This window comes from Phyllobates terribilis, unplaced genomic scaffold (assembly GCF_046119375.1).
Source record: "Phyllobates terribilis strain yellow unplaced genomic scaffold, ASM4611937v1 Scaffold_5__5_contigs__length_657084704, whole genome shotgun sequence".
Taxonomy (NCBI): Eukaryota; Metazoa; Chordata; class Amphibia; order Anura; family Dendrobatidae; genus Phyllobates; species Phyllobates terribilis.
This window is the reverse complement of record NW_027362765.1, coordinates 409,567,891-409,592,682: the sequence shown is the minus strand read 5'-3', so window position 1 is coordinate 409,592,682 and position 24,792 is coordinate 409,567,891. Positions and strand designations below refer to the sequence as shown.

The following is a 24,792-nucleotide window of genomic DNA, read 5'->3' as shown; positions in this document are numbered from 1 at the left end:
GGAGTCAGCTCAGTTAAGAGTGATTAGACTGCAGTCTAGCTCAGGTAGTGAGCATAAGGTGTGCCGACGCCATAAGAGCGGTGAAGCGCAGCAAGCCTGCTGCTAGCGTGTAGCCTAGTGAGAGCCCTGAGTAGGCCGAAGGCTAGTGGAGTGAGGAAAATAGGGGGCAGAGGAGCATTACAAGCTGACCCCAGAAAACATATGCCGGACACCGGGTCCGCGTCTAAGGGGCCCTATATCCCCTGTAGAGACAACCGGAACCCCTGGAAGACTTCAGGTCACAGGATCACCCAAGAGCTGATATGTACCAGAGCCAGGAGTCACGGAGGCCCCGCAAGCAGGGAGAGTGATCTCCAACCAAAGGCCCTACCACAAGATCAGCTGGTGCAGGACAGAAACCAAGCTAGGCCTAGCTCCAAGCAGGTCAGAGACTTACTAAACAAAGGCAAGAAACAGGAGGCCCTACACCCGCTCACTGGGGGGAGTCCTGATATGCACCCTTCACCCTACAGCGCCCCGGATTGTGCCTTGAATACCACCAGTAAAAGGTACTGAAGTGACTATCGTGTGTGTCCCTGTTCTTACTCTGACCCGGAAGGGTCCCCTCTGTCCTGCAGTCCCTACACCTACGCTGCCCTGAGGCCCAGCTCCTCCTGTGGGGAGCTACACCATCTTAGCTGCCAGAACACCAGCCTCAGAGGACTGCTGCAGCGATGGTGGTCCTCACCAGACACCAAAGGTGGCGTCACGAACTTTCATTATTTCCTTTCTTTTAAAAGAGACCCCAGGGTACGGGCCCGGGAGCCGACTACTGCGACATCCCCCAAGGCCAGGCATCAAGGCCCGGGCGCCGAGTAATTCCCATCCCCTGCGCGTCATCTCTTAATTGGCGTCACGAACAGGATAGCGTGCCCGCGGCAACGACAGCGTGTTGTGCCCGTTGCCACCGGGTACTGTGCGCCTGTAATAACGAACTGTATATTGCACTAGGGCGAAGATTGCCGCCATTGTTATGTCACCGCGCGAGAAGAAGGGCGTAACCGAGGGAAAGCTAAGAGGCGTACCTGCAGTAGCGTGCAAAGTCTCGGACACGCCCCACGCACTGACGTAGCGTCAGGCCCTGGCAGGAAGCCCCAGCGAGCGCTCTGACGGAGGACGTAAAGCAACGCAAGGTCCTAAAGAAAGACCGTCACCTGCGGAGCTGCGGCCTACAGAAAAGAAGGTAGGCCACAGTTTGCTAGGGGGGCGCCACAATGTTGGAAGACCGGCCCGACGCCGGGGCCCAGGCTGACAGCCCCGATAATCCACCCGCGGCCGCCGCCGTGCAGGCCGAAGCAGCCGCTCCATCAGCAGGACCTGTAACCCCTGTCGTGCCCATGGCCCTACGGTATATCCCTGGAGCGAAGTGGCTCCCTCAGTACAGCGGCAAACCAGACACCCTGTCTGGATTCAAGCGGAAAATATGCGGTATACTGGACATGTACTCTATGACAGGCAAACAGAGAGCCGCTGTAGTATTGGGACAATTGACTGGTGCTACGGAGCGGGAAGTAGAAACTTGGTTGGCCGCAGACCAGGAATCAGTGTCCGCAATCTTTAAAAAGTTACAGACTGTATTTGAGACAGACCTCCGGATGAGGTTCTACAACTGCTCTCAGCAACCAGAGGACAGTGTTCGGGACTATGCCTGCCGTTTACAAGGGGCCCTGCGAGCTCTGAAACAGGTTAGTCCAACCAGCATAAATGATGAAAATAAAATGCTAAAAGAACAGTTTGTCCGGGGGCTGAGGTCCCTAGAGGAAAGCAGGACTGTGCGTTGGTGGTCCTTAGATCATCCAGATGCCACCTTTGACACCCTTAAGGACATGGCTATAAAGGGACTGCAACCCCTGGAAACAGATACTGCTATCCAACGTTACCAGGGTGGGGCCACCCCAGTGCCTGCAGCATCCACCTTTTCCCCGCTGGCTGCTGAAGCTAAAGTGCAATCAGCGCCCCCTAGTGAGCTGGACAGTCTGCGCTCAGAAGTGCGCCAGTTGACTAAAAACCTGGCCACTGTGATGAGTGCCCTGCAGCTACTGACGGAGCCAGAGATGGAAAAAAGTATCCTGCTAGTAGCCCTGAGGATGTCTCAAGGATGAGCCGGAGGAGGAGGACAACGCTGCCACGGAGGAGAACAACGCCACCCCGTGGAAGGACCAATGACCAACGACACCCTCAAAGACAGTTCATCTGCCAACGCTGCCAGAAGGCAGGCCACACAGTGCGTAACTGTCCTTTAAACGGGCAAACTATGGGGCCGAGGGCCAACACCCAAGAGTAGACTCAGCAGGCCCCTCAGACTGGCACCGCAGGTTCGTGGGAGGAAGACCTTTCCTGTCCATTATTCTGGACGGCATTGCGATACCTTCCCTGCTGGACACTGGATCTCAGGTAACCATCATGCCTGATGTCCTCTACAAAAGATTCTGGTCCATGGACGATCTCCACCCCCAAATCCAGATCTTTCCGTATATGCCTCTAACGGCCTCCCCCTTAACCTGATAGGGGTTAAGGATGTGGCGGTAAAGGTGGGGAGAGTGGAGCTGAAGGACCAGGGGCTCATTGTAGTAGAGACTATCTCTGATGAAACTGGACTGTATATGGTACTAGGCACTAACATTGTTGGTTACTGTTTGGAGGAAGTGTTGTTTTTGCTCCAACAGCTAGCTGACGCTGCCAGAACAGGGCAGAGGAGGGTGCTCCAGAGAGAGATCCGAGCCCTGATGTACCAGCAGCAAGTAAAGCTATCCGGTGGTGAGATTGGTAATGTGCGGGTGACAGACCCGATACCCATTGTGATTCCCCCAATGAGTGAAATGCTTATTTGGTGTAGAGCAGCAATAGGTCTCAAAGGGCAGAACTACAAGGCTGTAGTAGAGCCCCTTAGCTCAGAGCACAGACCTACACTCTTAACTGCCAGAGGGGTAGTGGATGTACGCAATGGGAGGGTGCCCGTCCGTCTTTTAAACTATGGGGAAGACGAGGTCAGATTACCACGCTATGCCACTGTTGCTATACTACATACTGTAGATAACAACTCCATTCACACGGCGGAGTCCTTAACCTCACCAGATCAAGTGGAGGATAATGACCCGGCAACCCAGCTGGAGGATTGGTGTCAACAGATCCATGTTGGGACAGACACCACGCCTGCCCACCAGAAACAGGGGGTACACCGGGTGGTACAGGAATACGCACAGGTATTCAGCAAGCACCCACTTGACTTTGGAAGGATTAAAGGGGTACAACACCATATCCCCACAGGCAACCACCCACCCATCAAAGAACGTTACAGGCCTATACCTCCAGCACACTACCAGAAGGCAAAGGAGATGTTGCACGACATGAAGAAGGCAGGGGTAGTAAGGGATAGTTGCAGTCCCTGGGCAGCTCCCCTACTGCTAGTCAGGAAAAAGGATGGAAGCATGAGAATGAGTGTAGATTACAGACAAGTAAATCGCATTACACATAAAGATGCATACCCTTTACCCCGTATAGAGGAATCCCTGCCTGCCTTAAAGTCTGCAAATTACTTCTCCACCCTTGACCTCACTAGTGGGTACTGGCAAGTAGCTGTTGCTGAGGAGGATCGAGAGAAGACCCCGATGGGACTCTGCGAGTTCAACAGTATGCCGTTTGGACTCTGCAACGCCCCCGGAACGTTCCAGAGATTGATGGAGTGCTGCCTGGAACACCGCAACTTCGAGGCTGTACTACTATACCTGGATGACGTGATAGTGTACTCCAAGACGTATGAGGACCACTTGAAGCACCTGGCGGAAGTATTTGAGTCGCTGTCCCGGTATGGGATGAAGCTGAAGCCCTAAAAATGCCACCTGCTCAAGAGAAAGGTACAGTACCTGGGGCACATTGTCAGTCCAGAAGGAGTAGCACCAGACCCGGAGAAGGTCACTGCCATCCAGAAATGGCCGGAGCCGAAGAACCTCAAGGAGGGACGTCAGTTCCTGGGACTAGTAGGATACTACCGGAGGTTTGTGAAAGATTACACCAAGAAAACAGCGCCTCTGCAAGACCTTCTGGTAGGACAGTCCCCCAAAGGCAGAAATCCCCTGTTCCATTGGGGTAGGGAGCAAGCTGAATCGTTTAAAGAGATGAAGGAGATCCTGACTGGCGAAGATATCCTAGCCTACCCTGACTACAGCCAACCGTTCCTGCTGTATACTGATACCAGCAACGAATGATTAGGAGCTGTCCTAAGTCAGAGGCAGAATGGCCAAGAGAAGGTGATCGCATATGCAAGCAGGAAGCTCCGCCCGACCGAGAGGAACCCAGAGAACTATAGCAGCTTCAAGTTGGAGTTCCTGGCCCTGGTCTGGGCCACCACTGAACGGTTCAAGCACTACTTGGCCTCCAGCAAGTTCACTGCCTACACTGACAATAACCCCTTAACCCATCTTGAAACAGCCAAGCTAGGAGCCATGGAGCAATGATGGATGGCTCGGCTGTCAAACTACCAATTCACAATTAAGTACCGGGTGGGCCACAAGAACGCCAACGCCGATGCCCTGTCTAGGATGCCTCACCAGTCAGACACTGAAGAAGTGGATGACCTGGAAGAGATTGACCTACCTGCCTTTCACCGGAATGGGATGGTACACGAGCAACGAGCCTCCAGGAGGCAGCGTGGTAAGACGTTAAACCCTTTGCCTCACCACAGCTGGAAAGAGACCCAGGACAGTGACCTGGTTGTCAGCCATATCAAAGAGCTGATAACCCAAGAAGGTTCCTCCCTGGAGAAGGATGCATCTCTTCAAGCAAAGCAGCTCTGGAACGAGAGAAGCCGGCTGTTTATCTACCGTGAGAAGCTGTGCCGGAGGTACGTCAATCCCAGGACCCATGAGATGGTGTGGCAGATCGTAGTGCCCAAGACAGACATCCAGATGGTGTTGGAGGCCTACCACGATCAGGCGGGACACTTTGGCTGGAAAAAGCTAGAGACCCGGCTGAAGTGTCGATTCTACTTGGTGGGAATGCGCAGCTCCATTGAGAGGTGGTGCCGAAACTGTGGACCCTGTAGCCTCAGAAGAAAAGACTACAGCAGCCAGAAGGCACCCCTGCAACCCATCAAGATGACTCGACCCTTGGAGATCGTGGCCCTGGACCATGTCAAGCTGTCACCCAGCAGGTCAGGATACTCCTATGCCCTGACCATGGTGGATCACTGCTCCCGTTTCCTGGTGGTCGCCCCCGTCAAAGATCTGACGGCAGAGACAGCAGCAAAGACGTTCCAAGCGTACTTCTGCAGACCCCATGGATACCCTGAGCAGGTGCTGATGGACCAAGGCCCAGCCTTTGAGGCCGAGCTGTTCAAAGAGTTCTGCCATCTGTATGGGTGTAAAAAGATAAGAACTACACCGTACCGCCCCCAAACCAACGGTCTCTGTGAAAAGATGAACAACATTGTCATCGACCTGCTGAAGACCTTACCACTTGAGGAGAGAAATCAGTGGCCAGACCTACTACCTGACCTGGTAGATCTGTACAATCACATACCTGTGAGTTCCACCAATTGCACTCCAGCATATCTCATGCGAGCAAGACCCGGAAAGTTGCCCATGGACCTGGAGCTTGGTGTTGTAGAACAAGAAGCAGATATGACCACTGAGGACTGGGACACGACCAGACAGGAGCAGTACAGAAGAGTACAGGCCTGTGTCAAAGACAATCTCACTCGGTGAGAGATAAGCAGGAAGCTCAATACAATAGAGGTGCACCAGCAGAACCCTTCACGCCTGGAGAGGTAGTGTTCAAAAGGAAAAGGAGAAACCACAAACTTGTTGACCAGTGGGAGAGAGAACCCTACACTGTGTTGAGTTCAAGGTTTGATAACAAAAAAGACCTGTCTGATTAGCAAAGATGGAGGAAGAACAACTGCAACGGTATCCAGAGACCACCTGCAGTTGTGTCCAGACCTGCTAAAGCCCCAAGAAGAAGTGCCTCTCATCATACCGGAGGAGCCTAAAGAAGCAGTAATACATACTGATTTAGGAGATTTCCCACCAGATTGGTCTCAACTAGGAGGAGCAGTAATAATCCCTGTGATACACTTCTTCCAACAGCCAGAAGACCCTGCACAGCAAGAAGAAGCCCCGGTTGGAGCGTAACAAGAAGGCCCAGCCAATGGTGTGCTTGCCAGCCCAGTAGAGAGGTTAAGGCAGCCCAGCGGTCCCTCTACACCTAGAACTGACAACATGGGAGGTAGTGCAAACACTAGCGCCACACGCATCCCAGGGCCACGTAGATCAACACGTAGCACACGAGGTCAGGCCCCTGTCAGGCATAGTGAATAGTAAGGATCTGACAGTGTAGATAGTTACCCCTGGGGTATTGTATTGTATTGTATTGTATTATATTGTATTGTGTATTTCATGTATATGTATTTATTAATTTGTCTATGCATTAACTCAAATTTTGCCCTTGAAAATGAACAATTTAAGTGATATGGACACTTTCCCTTTTATTTGCTTCCCATTACCCGTAAGGGTACATAAGAACTCTGTGGCTGAGGACTATGTGCAGCCCAAAGACTCTGCCTTGTAAATAGTTGCACTCCCCGGAGTGCCCCTTTAAGTGACCTCACTGGAAGAGACTTGGACTTCTGAGGTTGCTTATTGCATATGTACATATTTATTTACTATTTTTTAATGTTTTGGTTAGGCAACGTTTAAGAAACTGTGCCTCCCATAAAGGGAAGATTATTCATGTTGTTATTGTTCATAAAAAGTACTTCATCCCGGGAGTGCTGAGCTTTGCTAGGGGGGAATGTGGCGCCCTGCTGCGCATTGGTGCCACAGATCCCAGAGGGGTGCATGGATGGATTTCTCCACAAGAGGCCCTCACAGCATACACACACCTCCACCCTACCACCTCAGACCACCAGAGGGAGCCCGGATAGGGACGTATATATACGGAGGGTGGAGTTAGGCAGCCAGAACAAAGTCTGCTCCTTAGTGGAGTGAAAGCAAAAACCAGGTTTTTTCTTTGTAGTTCAGTATGCTTTAGTGCATATAAAAGGGTGTGGCCGCCCTTTGTCTGAGCTGAGAAGCTCATTCTGCCTCAGGCTTATGCTTACACTAGGGATCCAGTCTCTCTGCCCTTGTCCATATGTATGTCACTTGACAAATGGTAAGGTTTTTAATATTAGAGTTAGGACTGTCCCATAAGGGTTGCTGTGACGTAGCGGGATGGCTTTTACATTATTTTGATCAAAATTATGTTAACTAAATACCTTTTATTATTTATTATTATTTTTGCACTGTGCGATCTATCCATTTACTTCCAGTTATTTGGGTATTTTTCTTGTTTTTGGTTTCTCTCTGTTTAATGGCCTTGTGTGGACATGCATTTACATTTTGCATGCACATCAATTTACGTTTCAGTTCAGACCTCCAGGTTTTTTCTTTGTAGTTCAGTATGCTTTAGTGCATATAAAAGGGTGTGGCCGCCCTTTGTTTGAGCTAAGACGCTCATTCTGCCTCAGGCTTATGCTTACACTAGGGATCCAGTCTCTCTGCCCTTGTCCATATGTATGTCACTTGACAAATGGTAAGGTTTTTAATATTAGAGTTAGGACTGTCTCATAAGGGTTTGCCGTGATGTGGCGGGATGGCTTTTACATTATTTTGATCAAAATTATGTTAATAAATAATAAAGGGTATTTAGTTATTATTTTTGCACTGTGCGATCTATCCATTTACTTCCAGTTATTTGGGTATTTTTCTTGTTTTCGGTTTCTCTCTGTTTAATGGCCTTCTGTGGACATGCATTTACATTTTGCATGCACTTCAATTTACGTTTCAGTTCAGACCTCCAGGTTTTTCCTTAGTGGAGTGCAGTAGAGACAGTTCTCAGCTCAGTTCCTGCAGGAGTCAGCTCAGTTAAGAGTGATTAGACTGCAGTGTAGCTCAGGTAGTGAGCATAAAGTGTGCCAACGCCATAAGAGCGGTGAAGCGCAGCAAGCCTGCTGCTAGTGTGTAGCCTAGTGAGGGCCCTGAGTAGGCCGAAGGTTAGTGGAGTGAGAAGAATAGGGGGCAGAGGAGCATTACAAGCTCACCCCAGAAAACATATACCGGACACCGGGTCCGCGTCTACGGGGCCCTATATCCCCTGTAGAGACAACCGGAACCCCTGGAAGACTTCAGGTCCCAGGATCACCCAAGAGCTGATACGTACCAGAACCAGGAGTCACGGAGGCCTCGCAAGCAGGGAGAGTGATCTCCAACCAAAGGTCCTACCACAAGATCAGCCAGTGCAGGACAGAAACCAAGTTAGGCCTAGCTCCAAGCAGGTCAGAGACTTACTAAACAAAGGCAAGAAACAGGAGGCCCTACACCCGCTCACTGGGGAGAGTCCTGATATGCACCCTTCACCCTACAGCGCCCCAGATTGTGCCTTGAATACCACCAGTAAAAGGTACTGAAGTGACTATCGTGTGTGTCCCTGTTCTTACTCTGACCCGGCAGGGTCCCCTCTGTCCTGCATTCCCTACACCTATGCTGCCCTGAGGCCCAGCTCCACCTGTGGGGAGCTACACCATCTTAACTGCCAGAACACCGGCCTCAGAGGACTGCTGCAGCACTGGTGGTCCTCACCAGACACCACAGGTGGCGTCACTAACTTTCATTATTTCCTTTCTTTTAAAAGAGACCCCAGGGTACGGGCCCGGGAGCCGACTACCGCGACATCCCCCAAGGTCAGGCATCAAGGCCCGGGCGCCGAGTAACCCCCATCTCCTGGGCGCGTCACTAGGCTCCCGTGAAATCATGACGAGAAAATTCTCACTTCCCTGGTCCTCCTACCATGGAGTAATAATGTCGATGCCAGACGAAGGTCCTGGAAAGCTTTTTGCTAAACTCTAAATTAGTCATCACTATGGAAGGGGCTTGTGGAAAATGACCTGCAGCGACCAAGGGAGACCAAGCATGTCATGTTGTGGAGCTGGTGAATGCTTCAGGGGACTAATGGGGGATGGAGTCCAAGTTATGCAATAGACAGACTTCGCTTGACCTGGTGTTGTCTTAGCCCTGTATTTAAAGTAGGGAAAATAAGTATTTGATACGCTGCCTATTTTGAAAGTTTTCCCACCTACAAAGAATGGAGAGTCATTTTTATTGTAGGTACACTTCAACTGTGAGAGACAGAATCTAAAAATAAAAAACAGAAAATCACGTTGTATGATTTTTACAAAATTAAATAGCATTTTATTGCATGAAATAAGTATTTGATCACCTACCAACCAGCAAGAATTCTGGCTCTCGCAGATAGTTTTTCTTTAAGAAGCCCTCCACTCTGCACTCATTACCAGTATTAATTGCACCTGTTTGAACTCGTTACCTGTATAAAAGACACCTGTCCACTCACTCAATCAATCACACTCCAACCTCTCCACCATGGCCAAGACCAAAGAGCTGTCTAAGGACGCCAGGGACAAAATTGTAGATCTGCACAAGGTTGGTAAGAGCTACAGGACTATAGGCAAGCAGCTTGGTGAAAAGGCAACAACTGTTAGCACAATTATTAGAAAATGGAAGAAATACAAGATGACTGTCAATCTTCCTCGGTCTGGGGCTCCCTGCAAGATCTCGCCTCGTGGGGAATAGATGATTCTGAGAAAGGTCAGGAATCAGCCCAGAACTACAGAGGAGGCCATGGTCAAGGACCTGAAGAGAGCTGGGACCACAGTCTCAAACATTACCATTAGTAAAACAGTATGCCGTCATGGATTAAAATCCTGAAGGGGACGCAAGATCCCCTGCTTATGCCAGCACATGTCCAGGCCCATTTGAAGTTCACCAATGACCATCTGGATGATCCACAGGAGGCATGGGAGAAGGTCATGTGGTCAGATGAGACCAAAAGAGAACTTTTTGGTATCAACTCCACTCGCTGTGTTTGGAGGAAGAAGAAGGATGAGTACAACCCCAAGAACACCGTTCCAAGCATGAAGCATGGTGGGGGAAACATCAGAACTTTGGAGGTGCTTTAATGCAAAGGCGACAGGACGATTGCACCGTATTGAAGGGAGGACGGATGGAGTTATGTATCGTGAGATTTTGGCCAACAACCTCCTTTCCTCGGTAAGAGGATTGAAGATGGGTCGTGCCTGGGTCTTCCAGGATGACAATGACAAAAAACACACAGTCAGGGCAACTAAGGAGTGGCTCCATAAGAAGCATTTCAAGGTCCTGGAGTGGCCTAGCCAATAGAAAATCTTTGGAAGGAGCTGTAATTCACTATTCTCCAGCGACAGCCCCAAAACCTGAAAGATCTGGAGAAGATCTTTATGGAGGAGTGGGCCAAAATCCCTGCTGCAGGAAACGTCTGACCTCTGTAATTGCAAACAAAGGTTTCTGTACCAAATATTAAGTTCTGTTTTTCTATTGTATCAAATTCTTATTTCATGCAAAAAAATGCAAATTAATTATGTAAAAATGATACAATGTTATTTACTGTTTTTTTTTTTTAGATTCTGTCTCTCACAGTGGAAGTGTACCTACGATAAAAATTACAGACCTCTCCATTCTTTGTAAGTGGGAAAACTTGCAAAATCGGCAGCGTATCAAATACTAATTTTCCCCACTGTATATATTCTATCCAGTCTATAGAAGCATGCTTGTTGGTATCGCTACTGTGTAAGGCAGAAATTATCCCCACTTACTTGTTAAAATCTATAGATAAAGGGGTTGTCCAGGCTTGGGGTTCAAGTCTGCAGTCACTCTATATGACTGCAGAATTGTGATTCCTCAGAGCACGCAGTGTGCGCCTTGTCAGGATTCTCTGATACCAGCGTTGGAAGCAGGCGGGCGCATGACTGCAAGTATGCAATTTCAATACATGTGGTCACATGCCAAATAGACGTGAGTGGCCCTACTCAATGCAAGTGAATTGAGCGAGGCTGGACACGTTTAATCAGAATGTGACCACAAGTATGCGAATTGCATACTTGCGATTACATGTCTGCCTGCTCCCAACACCAGAGCTACCATCAGAAAATGACCTATTGAGTCATTTAGGTTTTTGGGTTGAATTTATTTTATGAAAAATGTTGACAATTTTTTTTACATAATTTTAATCTGTATTAAAAATAAAAAAAATAACTTGCAATTTTCACTCTGGCCACTGGAGCTTTTTAAATTTCATACTCTCTTTTGTTTCAGGAAACAACACATGTACATAGCCACAACGATAAGACCCTCCCCCGACCCTATCTTTTGTATTGAAGATGATGTGCAAAGGTTATTGTGAAGGCAGGGGGTGGTGAGATGTGACACCTTCTATTGTAATTGGTGGATCCTGTGTTATCAGCTGTATATAGAGGTGTTACAGGTCATTGTAATCCTTCCTCTGCTGATAAGAAAACTCCTGTAAACTCTTCCTGAAAGGGCAGGAAGTCTAAAAAAAAGCCTCAAGTGGCTGCTGTGAAAATTGCAAGATTACTAATTTATTATTTTTTTTTTAAAGAAGATTGTGATATGGAAAACAAAAAATACTGACAATTTTCTTTTTAAAAAATAAATGTAACACAAAAGCCTTATTTAAACAATAGGTCAATTTCTGATTATCACTTCCCTTTGACTTTAGGCAAATTTTGTTAAAGGAGAAGGTCGATTTAAGTGTCCCGGCCAGTATGATGTCATCATTATCCCCAGCGGTAAAGGACTGAGTAAAAGGCAGATAAGATGTGTAAGCGAGGAGGCTGACAGCCGGCAGATGGTGACTCCTAGGCTGAACCTGTACACTCCGCAGCAGCTGTGTCGGATCTCTGCAGAGAAGGGTCTTTCTCATGCTAATGTAGGGGTTTGTGCACCCAACTGGCTACACCAGTGCTCCAAGTATAATCCAATTCATGGGTGAGGATGGAACAGGAATTAAATGCTGTACAAAGAAGACAACATTATGTGTCATTTTGAAATGTCAAAGACTTGATTTACGAGTTTATAGAGGCCTTACGTTCCTAATTAACAGTCTTAACTGTATTACAATGGATAGATACCGATGTAGCAGAGCTGAATTAATCATTGAACTTCATTAGGTTGGTTTATACTTATTTATTCCTATGAAAAACCATATAAAGGGTCTGTTCACGCTATGGATAGAAAATATAGACGAATATTCCAGCCGATTTTTGGATTAAAAAATATAATGCTGTAACTGTAGAAAAAGACATGGACCGCAGATAGATCTATTGTGGCCAGTAGTGTGGCTACCGGAGGGGGTGGTCACTCCAGGCCCTCGCTCAGAGGGGTCCACCCGGAGCTGCTGTTACCCTTAACTGTACGGGGGTGCACAACTTGCCGATATAGTTACGTTGGACATGATCTCCCTACAGTACCGCTCCCCGTTCTGTAGACCGCCGGTCACTTTATGGGTGATTCAGTGGCCGAGGCGCAGGCGCACGCACAGAACGTCATATTCCCAGTGCGATGATGTCATCACGAAACGCCGGGACTCTGACATCTTGTGCGTGCGTCAGTGCTATGACATCAGCAGTGGACTTGTCTGAATCCTGGATTAGGAAACTATATGATATTTTTTATTTTAAATAAAACTTGTGGGGGCATCACAATCTAAGAGGCCCCTCATAGTGTGGAGGTTTCTGACCCTGAAACAGTGTGGGAGGGCCCCCATACATTGTAGGGACTAATGTGGAGGGCCTTCAAAGTGTGGGGGCCATTATATATTTTGGGGGGGTAATGTGGGGGCCATTATACATTGCTATTATTTTGCTGGAATAAAGATTGCTGAAAGATTTTTGAAGCCAAGAACATGCTGGAATAATCTGTGTTCACTGTTGTTACTGCACTTTATCGGGCAGGAGCGGATTCCTGTGCCGGGGATTAAGAGTCGAATTATAAAGTATACTGGTTTGTTCCGATTTTCTCAGAACATCTGAAGATAGATATATAGATAGACAGATAGATATAGAAAGATAGATAGATATATAGAGGGATGGAGGGATATATAGATGTATAGATAGATGATAGATTGATAATAGATAGATTAAAAAAGAACAAATATGGGTGCAAAGCTTCCCAGACATAAACCTAACCTGAATAGTAAAGACAAAAACTGAACCTGGACTCCAAAAATAGGGCAAATTATAGGACTGTAAAGGCCCATGGACAGATGGGTTTAAAGCCTAAAAAGATATCACCAAAACTTCTTGTATCTCAAGTCTGAGAAATCCTCTACCAATGTCAAAATGGAGCATGGACTGATTAAAATCTGTTTTCTCATCATCTAACTTTGGAGTGCTGCCCCCCTTTTTGGACTTAGAGATAGATACAGGTGCATCTCGCTAAATTAGAATATCATCAAAAAGTTAATTTATTTCAGTTCTTCAATACAAAAAGTGAAGCTCCTATATTATATAGAGTCATTACACACAGAGGGATCTATTTCAAGTGTTTATTTCTGTTCATGTTGATGATTATGGCTTACAGCCAATGAAAACACAAAAGTCATTATCTCAGTAAATTAGAATACTTTATAACAACAGCTTGAAAAATGTTTTTAAAATCCGAAACGGCCTACTGAAATGTATGTTCAGTAAATGCCCTCAATACTTGGTCGGGGCTCCTTTTGCATCAATTACTGCATCAATGCGGCAATGTGGCATGGAGGCGATCAGCCTGTGGCACTGCTGAGGTGTTATGGAAGCCCAGGTGGCTTTGATATCATCCTTCAGCTCGTCTGCATTGTTGGGTCTGGTGTCTCTCGTCTTCCTCTTGACAATACCCTATAGATTCTCTATAATAGATTCTCTATGGGGTTAAGGTCAGGCGAGTTTGCTGGCCAATCAAGCACAGTGATACTGTTGTGTGTAAACCAGGTATTGGTACTTTTGGCAGTGTGAACAGGGGCCAAGTCCTGCTGGAGAATGACATTTCCATCTCCAAAAAGCTTGTCGGCAGAGGGAAGCATGAAGTGCTCTAAAATTTCCTGGTAGACGGCTGCGCTGACTTTGGTCTTGATAAAACACAGTGGACCTACACCAGCAGATGACATGGCTCCCCAAACCATCACTGATTGTGGAGACTTCACACTAGACCTCCAGCAGCTTGGATTGTGGCCTCAACTCTTCCTCCAGACTCTGGGACCTTGACTTCCAAATGAAAATTGGAACTCTGGGACCTTGTGGAGTGTGTCAATGACCGCCTTCTGGACATCTGTCAAGTCAGCAGTCTTCCCCATGATTGTGGATCCTACTGAAACAGACTAAGGGACCTTTTTAAATGCATCGGAATCCTTTGCAGGTGTTTTTTGTTAATTATTTTAATTTACTGAGATAATGACTTTTGTGTTTTCATTGGCTGTATGCCATAATCATCAACATTAACAGAAATAAACACTTGAAATAGATCACCCTGTGTGTAATGATTGTATATGATAAATGAGTTTCACTATTTGTATTGAAGAACTGAAATAAATTAACTTTTTGATGATATTCTAATTTTGTGAGATGCACCTGTATATAGATATTAGATATATAGATAGATAATATAAATAGATAGATAAATAGATAGATATTAGATATATAGATAGATATGAGATAGATATGTGGCGCCCCTGCAGGTTCAGTCGCCACAGAGGTACTGCATCTCACCCAGAGGTGTGGTATCTCACTCTCAGGTAAGGAAGGAGTACTGCCCGGGACCCTAACACCTGCATCCAACACTACACTACTCCAGACCGACAGGAGGGGCAAGATGCATCGCTCTCCTGCTAAACCCTGTCCCTGGCTGGAGTGGGGGGAACCAAGAGAGGGGGAACCATGTAGTGGGTGTGGGTGGAGGAAGAAGTTCAGGGGAGCTCAGTAAGAAGCGATATAAAAGAGAGAGTGGAACATTCTAGAGTCAGTGGAGTCTGGAGTGAAGTCTGAGAAGAGTTGGGAGCAGGAGCTCTGCAGAAGCTCTGCTCAAGGAAAGCGCGGGCCTGAGTGAGGAGACCGAGGAGAAGGAGAGAAGGAAGGAACAGGAGCAGAGAGAAGGCTCCAGGAGTGAAGGACGGATCCCAGGGGTACGGGCAGTGCTGGAGGCCACCCGTACGCCCGAATCTACCAGGCGGTGGAGGGATCGGGTCGCAGAGGGGACCGGCCCCTAACTAGTGAGAATTGAAATATTCAACTAGGTAACCAGAGGCTGCAGCATTTCAGATGCTGCAGCCACTATCCACATCTATCTCGCCGAGAAGGCGGCCATAGAGGACCCAGGGGACAGAGAAGACGTCGCCCGACAAGGTCAGCGGTCACTGAACTGGGACACTAGGTGTGAGGTGCAGGGAGACAGCCAGAAGGAACACACAGAAGGGGGTCCCGTTATGTACTCCGGAGGTACCTGAGGGTTGGCTGAACCCCTCCCTAAGTAAGCACAGCACGACATGGGAAGTTATGATCTGCAGTTGTAACCAGGAGCAAAGTAAGAACTGTGAGTAAATCCGGAAGACTGCACCCCACTGTCTCTGTGAATTATTACTGCTGCGCCATCATCCCCTGCACTACACAGCAACATCTATAACATCTCCATCGACTGCCCTGGAGCTAAGCTCTACCTGTGGAGAGCTAAACCAACTCTGCTGCATTAACAACAGCTCCAGAGGATCTGCACCGCAGCGGCGGCTCCATATAGCCACATACCACAGGTGGCATCACGAACTGTATATAAGAACTATAAATCCCCTGTAAATATCCCCTTTTATTGACCGCCCTGGGTCACGGACCGAGTCACCACCACTGTGACATCTCCCCTAGCAACGACCGGCCCGGCACCGAGTACCCCACGGCCCAGGGGGCGCGTCAGATAGATAGATAGATAGCTATGACAATGTTCCAAAACTTTATTTTCCATGGGCAGATCAATACAATCACAGCTAACTATCTATTATGTTTATTTACAAATGCAGGCCGTGGAATATATACATCTGGGGGGTTATAACACCATCTCTCCAGCAGCACTACCCAAACTAAAATTAGATATTTTTTCATATATGTTTATTTTTTTAATTCATTAATTATTATTTTTTTAATGTTTAAAGGTAAAATAGAGACCATTATCTACTAACTTTTGATACCTTGGTACCAGGAGAGTTGTGCTCTATGAGGCGTCATCCTTTAGAAATAAGAATCGTTCCATTTACTGAGCGTTTGTTGTATTAGCAGTGATGGATTGGCTGTGCAGATGTTGTGGAGAACTGTCCCTAAAGCCCCATCAATGGCTTTTGTTATACTTTATGCTTGGCAGCAACTTAATAATGTGCAGGTTGTCAGCCTATAACATATAATTCTCTGAGATCGGGGCAGATGGAGCGGTGACAAGTGCAAAACCAAGTTTATATATCAGACACAAACATTATATACTACTGGTATAAGAATAAGTTTAAATCTATGAAATTTCTGAAAAACACCTTTTTTTTAAATGTTGGTGATATACTGTGTATATATATATATATATATATATATATATATATATATATATATATATATTATATAGAGTAAAATAAAAAAATTAGTCTAACATAATATATTTTTTTTTCATTTCACTGTCCTGTAAGAATACTGATATCTTGCTGTTTTCACTCTGATCACGGAGTCTCATAATGGCCGGACACTGCCTGTTCTGTAGAGATCACTTCCCAACAGCCATCTCATTATCATCACAAGAAGGATTACAATGACAGGTAACGCCTACATGTATATGATCCACCATTAATAAGAGGCAATGTCACAGCTCACCTCCTCCCCCTCCCTGCATGGTAACCACTGCACAGATCACAGAGCATTCCCACAATTCTCTCTCATAGAAGTCATTTGTGACATCTATGAGGCTGCTGTAAAGCAAATCTGTGACTGATGTTAAAAGAAGCTCAGGCACGACGGCAGCCTCCATAATCGTGTTCCTAAAATACAATAATAATAAAAAAAAATCTACAATCAGAAAATAAAAACAGAAGAGAAAAAGTTACAATTATAAATAGTCCTATTTATAAAAGAATTTTCATACTCCTGCGCCGCCATACTGCTCCGCCTGCCGCCATATGGTGCTACAATATGGAACGGTATTACAGAGACAATCTCCAACAGAAGTAACACCGCTCTGCCAGATAAACCGTCACATAGCAGCAAACACAATGAGCAGCTGTGGACATTGTTATCAGTATCTGCTACCATAACATTTAATAGTTATTCTCCAGTCTGATGTACAGTAGGGAGACTCATAGGACAATTCTCCCTCTGAGAGAGACATGTAAGAAAACCAGCTCTCTAATGTCACCCATAGGAAGCAGTGATCCTATAAGCCAATAGGCTCTTTAAAGGGTTGAGCATTGACTTATAGGGTAGCTAAGAGTTAGCAGCAGTAGTCTTGGCTTTCTCAGTCTTTTTACTGAGTTTTTGGACAAGTTTTTGAGGAGTTTTCAGTACTTTTTAAGAATGGAATTTGGAGAGTTTCTGCTCCAAAAACTCCTAAAAAAAAAGTAATGTGAACATACCCTTACATGCACAGCGCTGTGTAATACATGCAGGTAAAGTGGCTGTGTGAATTCTGAGGGGTATCTGAGTGGGGGGAACGTGTGCCGCCGCTGCCTGCATCTACATCAAAAAAAGCAGCAGCAGTGCAATCTCGCAACACACATCATACACAGACATGGCGCCATACTGGAGTCTACAGTGCGGCGCCTTGCATGAGGGTAAGGCCTCATTCACACATCTGATTTTCGCGTATGAGTGCTCTCAGTGTTTTTCACGGCTAGCACGTGATAGTCTATGCACATGTCCAATGTCCATTCAGTTTTTAGGAAACTATTGGAGACATGTCCGATATTGGTTCGAGGGTTGGATCAAAATCAGCAATGTGAGTCTATGGGTCCAAAAAAAAATCAGACAGCACTCGGATGACATCCAAGGGAACAAATCAGACATGTGCACGGCCCCATAGACTAACATAGGTCCGAGTGCGATCTGATGTTTAGTCGGTTCGCACTCGGAATGAAAATACGGCCATGTGTATGAGCCCTTAGAAAAATTATCTGGCTGAAAGTATGATGCGTGATGGGGGGGGGCGATGGTACTGTTATATTGTATGCAGGCTAACTCTATGAGACGGGAGGGACTCAAAAGTTGACTTCGGGACTAGAGATGAGCGAATCTGAACTGTAAAGTTCGGGGTTGATACTTGACATCTAGTGACTGCTGCTTTCCCCGGAAGTCCATTTTAGTATCCGGAGTTCCAGGCGAAGTTCAGGAGGAGAGATTTGCAGACCCCTAGCCCTTACTAAGACCATTTCAAGGCACCAAAGTTTAGGTCCCCATTGACTTATATGGGGTTCGGTTTCTGGTTAAAGTTCGGGTAGAGAATTCACTGTGGCAAAAACTGCTGTCGGCTGTGGATTATATCTGCAGCGCAAAGATGAAATCTCTGAAAATCAAATCCACTTTGCTGGAATATAAATTGCAACAGATTTTCCGCACATACTGTAAATCCATAGTGGGACTATGAACTTCTGGACTATAGGACGACACATGGAAGGTCTCGTCATGGACAGTAGCGGGCCGCTGTGGATACTACTGTGATTCCTCGGTACTTCAGTGTAATTGTTCTGGTCTGGACAAGTAAATTGCAGATGTCGTCTGGCACTCGGAGAACAAAGCCCCGTCCTCACCTGCAGCAAATGACCGTGTAAAGAGGTCAGGGAAATCCTGTCACAGACAAACAAGTATTTTGCTACAAGCGTTTCCAGATGAATGGATCGAGACAGCGGCAATTCTGACATTATGCTGAGTGACAGCTATGAAGTCTCGCAATGGAAGAAATAAAAACTGTTCAGCAAGTGGCTCAAATGATTGTCAGAGGTGACATGACAGCACAGGTCTGCGATATTCTGCAAAATGTCACTCTTCTTATTTTAAAAAACTGAATAAACTGCAATCAGGGTTTTACATGTGTATTTCAAGATATGATTTCCAATTTGTATCTCACATAGAAATCAATGATCGTAGCAAAAAAGACATTTTGTAATTTTGCATGAATGTGGCAGTCACAGAAATGTATGAGCCCATAATGAACCTCCAGCTTTTAATTTACATTTTTATAGTTTCCCATCTTAGCTTTGAAAGGGTGATATAATATCATAGATTGATAGAATATGTCAGCCATGGCCGGCTTCCTCTGTCCTCCGATGTATCTCTCCCTGGCTTTTCAGGCCTGCTCAGGCAGCTGGATGCTGCCGGAGTGTTCAGGTAGTTGGTGCTCACACCACTACTTTACATGCTGGACTCTGCTACATCTGGACACTGTGTTTTCTGACAGATTGAGCTCTGCTCTACATGATGGGCCTTCCTAGATCCAGATTCTGTGTCTCCTGACAAACCCATCTCTGCATCACATCCAGGACACATAGTCAATCTAAACAGTGTGTCTTCTTACAAGCCTAGCTCTGCATCGCATGCTGGGCTCCATCTGAGCAGTGTGTTTCCTGACAAATCCAGATTTGCTCCACATGTTTGGCTCTTCTACATCCATATTAAGTGTCTCCTCACCTACCCAACTCTGCTACACATATTTTGCTCTACTCTCTCTGTCTACATACTCAGCTCTTCTGTTCCATGACCAGGATTCCGTCAGTCGTTCTCAGCTCTCCCTTCCTGCAGCTGTCAATCCGTCTTCACAGCCACCATTCCTCCAACCGTCATCCAGCTTTTCGGCCTCCATTGCTTTGGCTGTTCTCCTCGATGCATCAACACCATCAGTCCGTGCTGCATTGTCTCTGCTCACCTGGACCAAAGACTTTGTGACCGGACGCACCCAAAAATGATGCATGGCAGAGTGCAAGTTTGGCACCAATATAGTCTATGGCCCAGTCGGCACATGCCGAATCCTGTTTTCCAGGGGGGGAGTTCAAACGTTATGCCTCGACGGGACCACTGAACAGGTGCCGGAGTGCAATGTGAAAGCCCCCCTTAGACACATGGACCAAAAAATTGATGAAAATCAGATCCAGCATTCATGAAGAACAGTTATTTGTTTCTCATCTACAAACAAAACAGACGCCTGAATTTCGCCTTAAACAGTCAAAAAAGGACATTTGATTGACGCATGATGGCGTCTGTGTACTGTCTGTTTTGCTCACTGAGTCACTGATTTGAATGGGAAGGTTAGATCCGTGACATATCTCCGCTTTGTTTTGTTTGGTCCACAAATAAACAAGACATGTAAACTGTCCTATAGACTATAAGGGTACGAGTGCCATCACCATGTTATATTATGACCACTTGCTTATATTCTCCTTGTATTTTTACAGTGAGATCCCCCATGATTTATATTGACATGAAAAAAAAAAAGTTTACGACCTCAGTATAAAATTCAGACCTGTGTATTAGGGATGTCACGTTCTTTGGATTATACTGCCCTCTTGTGGTTGTTATGTATTATACATGATGGCAGTACACAACATGTGCACAAACTTCTTTAACATCTATATTAAAATGTTGTGCTTCTCATGACCAAAGTCTCCAGTAATGGATTTTTCTATAATGCGTCGTTAATGGATGTTTTTGAAAAATGCAATGGTCTGCACAGCCATTTATATATATATATTTACATAAATATTCTGTATAGCAAAAATTGCAACTAGAAATCCACATGCCAGACTGCGACCATTTCCCAGAACTAGATTAGAAAGTACAGTGTTAAAAACCCCCAACAGAACCTCGTTATTAACACAGTCCTCCGGGTTTATGGACCTTTAAACACAGTTGTGATTCTGCGGCTTCTGCTGACATCACGTCGACAGAGCAGCTCTTCCTCTTCCATTCTGCTCTGTTGATGGGGGCGTGACTTCCGATGTCACACTGATTGACAGCCAGCATTAATGTGGGGAGCCGGCTGTCAATCAGCATGACACCGGCAGTCACGCCCCATCAACAGAGCAGAACGGAAGAAGAAGAGCTGCTCTGTCGACGTGGAGCAGCTGAATGGCGTGGACCACTCTCTGGCAGCGCCGGGAAGAAGAGGCAGGTAGTAGCTAGTTTTTAGGCCCATAGTAAAAAACAAGAAAAATAAAAGTCCTGGACAACCCCTTTAAATAAAAGATTTATCCTATATTTGGGATATTTTTAGGAAGGAACTATAGCTACATTTTCATGCATATTCTATACTTGTAGGAGCTAAGGGGTTTGATTATTTCTCTTAAAGAGGCAGCCTACTTTTTTATTTTTATTTAATTGCATATATTTGGGGGTAAATATCATTTTTGCAATTGGGTTATTTGCACCATTTTGCTTTTACAGACTCTTTGTTTTCTGGTACATTCAACTCTGATGTGGTCTGTGGTCAGAAATCAGCTGAGAGGAGCAGAGAAAAAGACAAAAAAGTCGCAAGCTCTCCCATCACTCTGCCATAGCAGCTGACTGATGGATTCTCAGTTAACCCATTCTGCAACCAGCAACAGACAATGCAACTCAGAGGCTAAAGAAGGTAAATGGTGCAAACATTTTAATGAACCTCAACTGCTAAAATGATTTTTAGCCCCAATTACATGCATTTAAATTAAATTAAAAATATGGACAAGCCCTTTAATTAGGTGGAACTTACTTATTTTATAGCAGCCAATATGGTAAAGGGTTTTTCCAAAATTCACTCTGCTAAGAACAGATACATAGAGGGCAATAAAATGCAATCTGTGCATCCATTTCTTGTTTTGGCTAAAATAATCCAATTTTGCTAAATCTACTCTTTTGCTCAATAACACAATAGGTTAAAGGGAATGAATAATTCCTCATTTTCTCCTTAGTTTTCCCAAACTGTCAAAACCACCCTTTTTTGCGATGGTTTTCCAAAAAATGCTGCAATTCAGACTAATTCAACATGTCAATGCCGCCTCACCAAAGTTATAACTTTTGAACCCTCTGTGGGGGGATGAGCTTTGGAAGTTCGGGTTCTGGTACACGAACCAAACTTTATTCCAAAGTTCGATCTGGATACCAGAACTGTACCCGAACTTTGACCAGAACCTGAACCTCATTGAAAATAATGGAGACCCGAACTTTTGATCTGGAAACTATTCTCTTTCTCAGTCTCTTTCTCCTCCCGGACGTCCCCCATAACTCCACACATTGCAATGGACTTCAAGGAGAAGTTCGTGTTCGGAGTTTAGCACCGAACACTAACTGTCCGGTACCAATCCCAAACTTTTAAGTTTGGGTTCGCTCATCTCTACTCCTGGGTCAAATTTCAAGTTCTATACCAGGACTTCTAATTATCATATAACAGTTAAAATACTGCAATCATTTTAAGAGCGGCCATTGGGTCCCGGTAGGCATTAGGCCACAGATACATTTGCAATCTCTACACCTTCGGTTTCGGCATGCTCAGCACTGGGGATTAGAGGACCCAAACTTTAAAGTTCGGCATTGGTACCGGACAGTTAGTTTCCGGTGCTAAACGCTGAACACGAACTTTCCCCAGAAGTCTGTTGCAACGTTCGGTGGTTCGGGGGAAGTGAGAGAGAGAGTTTTCCAGTTCAAAAGTTTGGGTCCCCATTGTTTTTAATGGGGTTCGGGTTCTGGTTGAAGTTCGGGTAACCAAACCAAACTTTGGAATAAAGTTTGGATCGGGTACCACAACCCAAACGTCTAAGGGTCCGCTAATCCCAAATCAGTATCATACAAACTTTCTGTGTGCATTGGACCATACAGCACTGCTGTCATCATAGTAGAAGTCATTTAATATTTCTTACCTTACATAATTAATCTAAAAAATATTTTTTTTTTTCTTTTCGGTTTTCGGACTTCTTTTGCTTCTCTCGCTTTGCAGTTTGGCAGAAGTTGATGCATTGGGTTCGCTGTAATAATGTTTTCCTATGCAGTAGCAATGATGACTTGAAAGTGAAAAAAAAGGATGAAACTTCCCAATGGATTTGTGCTTTTCTCTGTAATGAATGTATACGGATTATATACTGTTAGAAATGATAGCAATTGGTTAGAGCGCTGCTAGATTGAATGGTCCAAGATAAATGGGTGCAGGATGCTTTCCCCTTCAGAGACGACACCAGCCACAGGGCAGAACGTGCGCTCCTTTTCTTTCTCTCCTCCTCTCTGGTGCACATGGACGAAAATGGATGTAAAAGACGAGCGGACTTCTTTACAGAAGCAATTTAATACCTGCTTAGCAGGAAACCTAAGTGGATCCATTTGTCCTGAATCAGTTATTTCCCAGGCAAAGCTTTTGCTGAGTCTTATTATCTACTGCTGTAAAAGCCAGCAGAGCACCACTGCCGCCGGAGTCACGAAAAATACATTTTGGCTTTGTTATATAATGCATTCAGTTCATTAAGCTTCATTTGCTGTCTGGTCCATTCTGTAAAGGTGTCGTGCCGAGGCGGGCTGACCCTAAATGGGTAAAAAACGAGACGCCTTCAAATATGTAGAGATCAACATAAATACTTTGCGTGTAATTATCTATTTTATTTTGAACTCCGATTCTTCAAAGCTTTTACAACGTGAAAGGATTGGAAAAGTTTTAAAAAGTCACAAAATTCTTGCGCGAAATTTTTGCAACTTTTTGTGTGTTTTACACCAGTTTGAATCAGCCCCGCCAAAATGGTTGGAAATTGGAAGGAGCCGGGGGCGGCAAAGCACAACATCTAGTTCATTAAGACTGCTGATGTTTCACACGGCAGAGCTAGTCCAATCTCTGACTGCATGCGCTTATTAACTAATTCAGTGCTTCTTGCACTCCATCAAGATTGGCATAGGGTGAGTGTGGGCTACGTCAGGCTTGATAAATTGGCCCCTTACTTTTCTTATATTGCATTCTGACTGCTAGAAGCTGCCAGTAGAGGGAGCTCATGAGTTTCCTGCATACAGTATTCAGTAAGCTCCTCAGCTCCATCTAGTGGTCACTTCAGGCATCCAATATTTTTTTCTTTTACAGGGTAAAGGATCTTTTGACATATTAAAAGCACATGTCTGAAATTTTGTTTAGTGGCATCTGCAAAAAATGTCAGTCACTTATTACAGAAAGGGAATCTGTCATCAGGTTCTTGTCACTTAATCTTAGAGTAGCAAGTAGCCCAATAAGTGAGACATCGTTGGAATCAGGTCTTAGCCCCTACATCATGCGGCTCTAGGATGGGGTAGCAAAAATCTGGGTGATAGATTCCCTTATATGATAATATTTGCTTTTCCTTTTTGTTTGTATCTCATTTAATGTCTCTTTCAGTCACTCGGACTCTTACCTTGTACAAAGTGCGTAAGATCTAAGACCATAATATAAAAGCTAAAGAGAAAAATAAAAACAAAAATAAAAACTGGAATAAAAGGGAAGAGAGAAAAAGAGAAATTTGTTTTGTTAGTAATATATGTGAAACAGGTGGTACATTTTATTAATAAAAGATCTTTTTCATTGCAATCAGATGAGTCTTCTTCCACACTCTACCTCAAAAAGGCATGCACTCTCGGAAAATTCAAGTGTGCATGTGTATGGGAGAAAAGGGAGCAACAGCCATTGGCCCAACGAGCCTTCAGGATGATAAGGGTCTAAGGTGTATGAGCAACTTTGGAAAATGATGTGTCCCACCCACAATGATACTCAAATAAGGTCAATAATAATGTCACCATTTTGATATGAAAGTTATAGAAAGTTTAACTCTTAGTTTTACCTTTTCTTCTAATTCCTTTATTTGTCGCTTTTGAAATTCTAATCTCTCCTCGAGCTCCTTTATTCTCTGAAAAGGAAA

General features: G+C 45.3%; 1 protein-coding gene across 8 annotated transcripts in view; it reads right to left on the bottom strand.

The window, feature by feature from the left end:
• JAKMIP3 (Janus kinase and microtubule interacting protein 3) overlaps positions 1-24,792 on the bottom strand; it is a 165,583-nt gene that overhangs the window by 5,262 nt on the left and 135,529 nt on the right. For all 8 annotated transcript variants that reach the window (XM_073685101.1, XM_073685104.1, XM_073685102.1 and 5 more), the window contains 3 exons: positions 24,715-24,780; positions 24,292-24,363; positions 22,792-23,443 (listed from right to left, as the gene is read on the bottom strand). In XM_073685101.1, coding sequence (XP_073541202.1) covers positions 24,313-24,363; positions 24,715-24,780 — 117 coding nt within the window. In that variant the 3' untranslated portion in view covers positions 22,792-23,443; positions 24,292-24,312. The remainder of the gene's footprint in view (positions 1-22,791; positions 23,444-24,291; positions 24,364-24,714; positions 24,781-24,792) is intronic.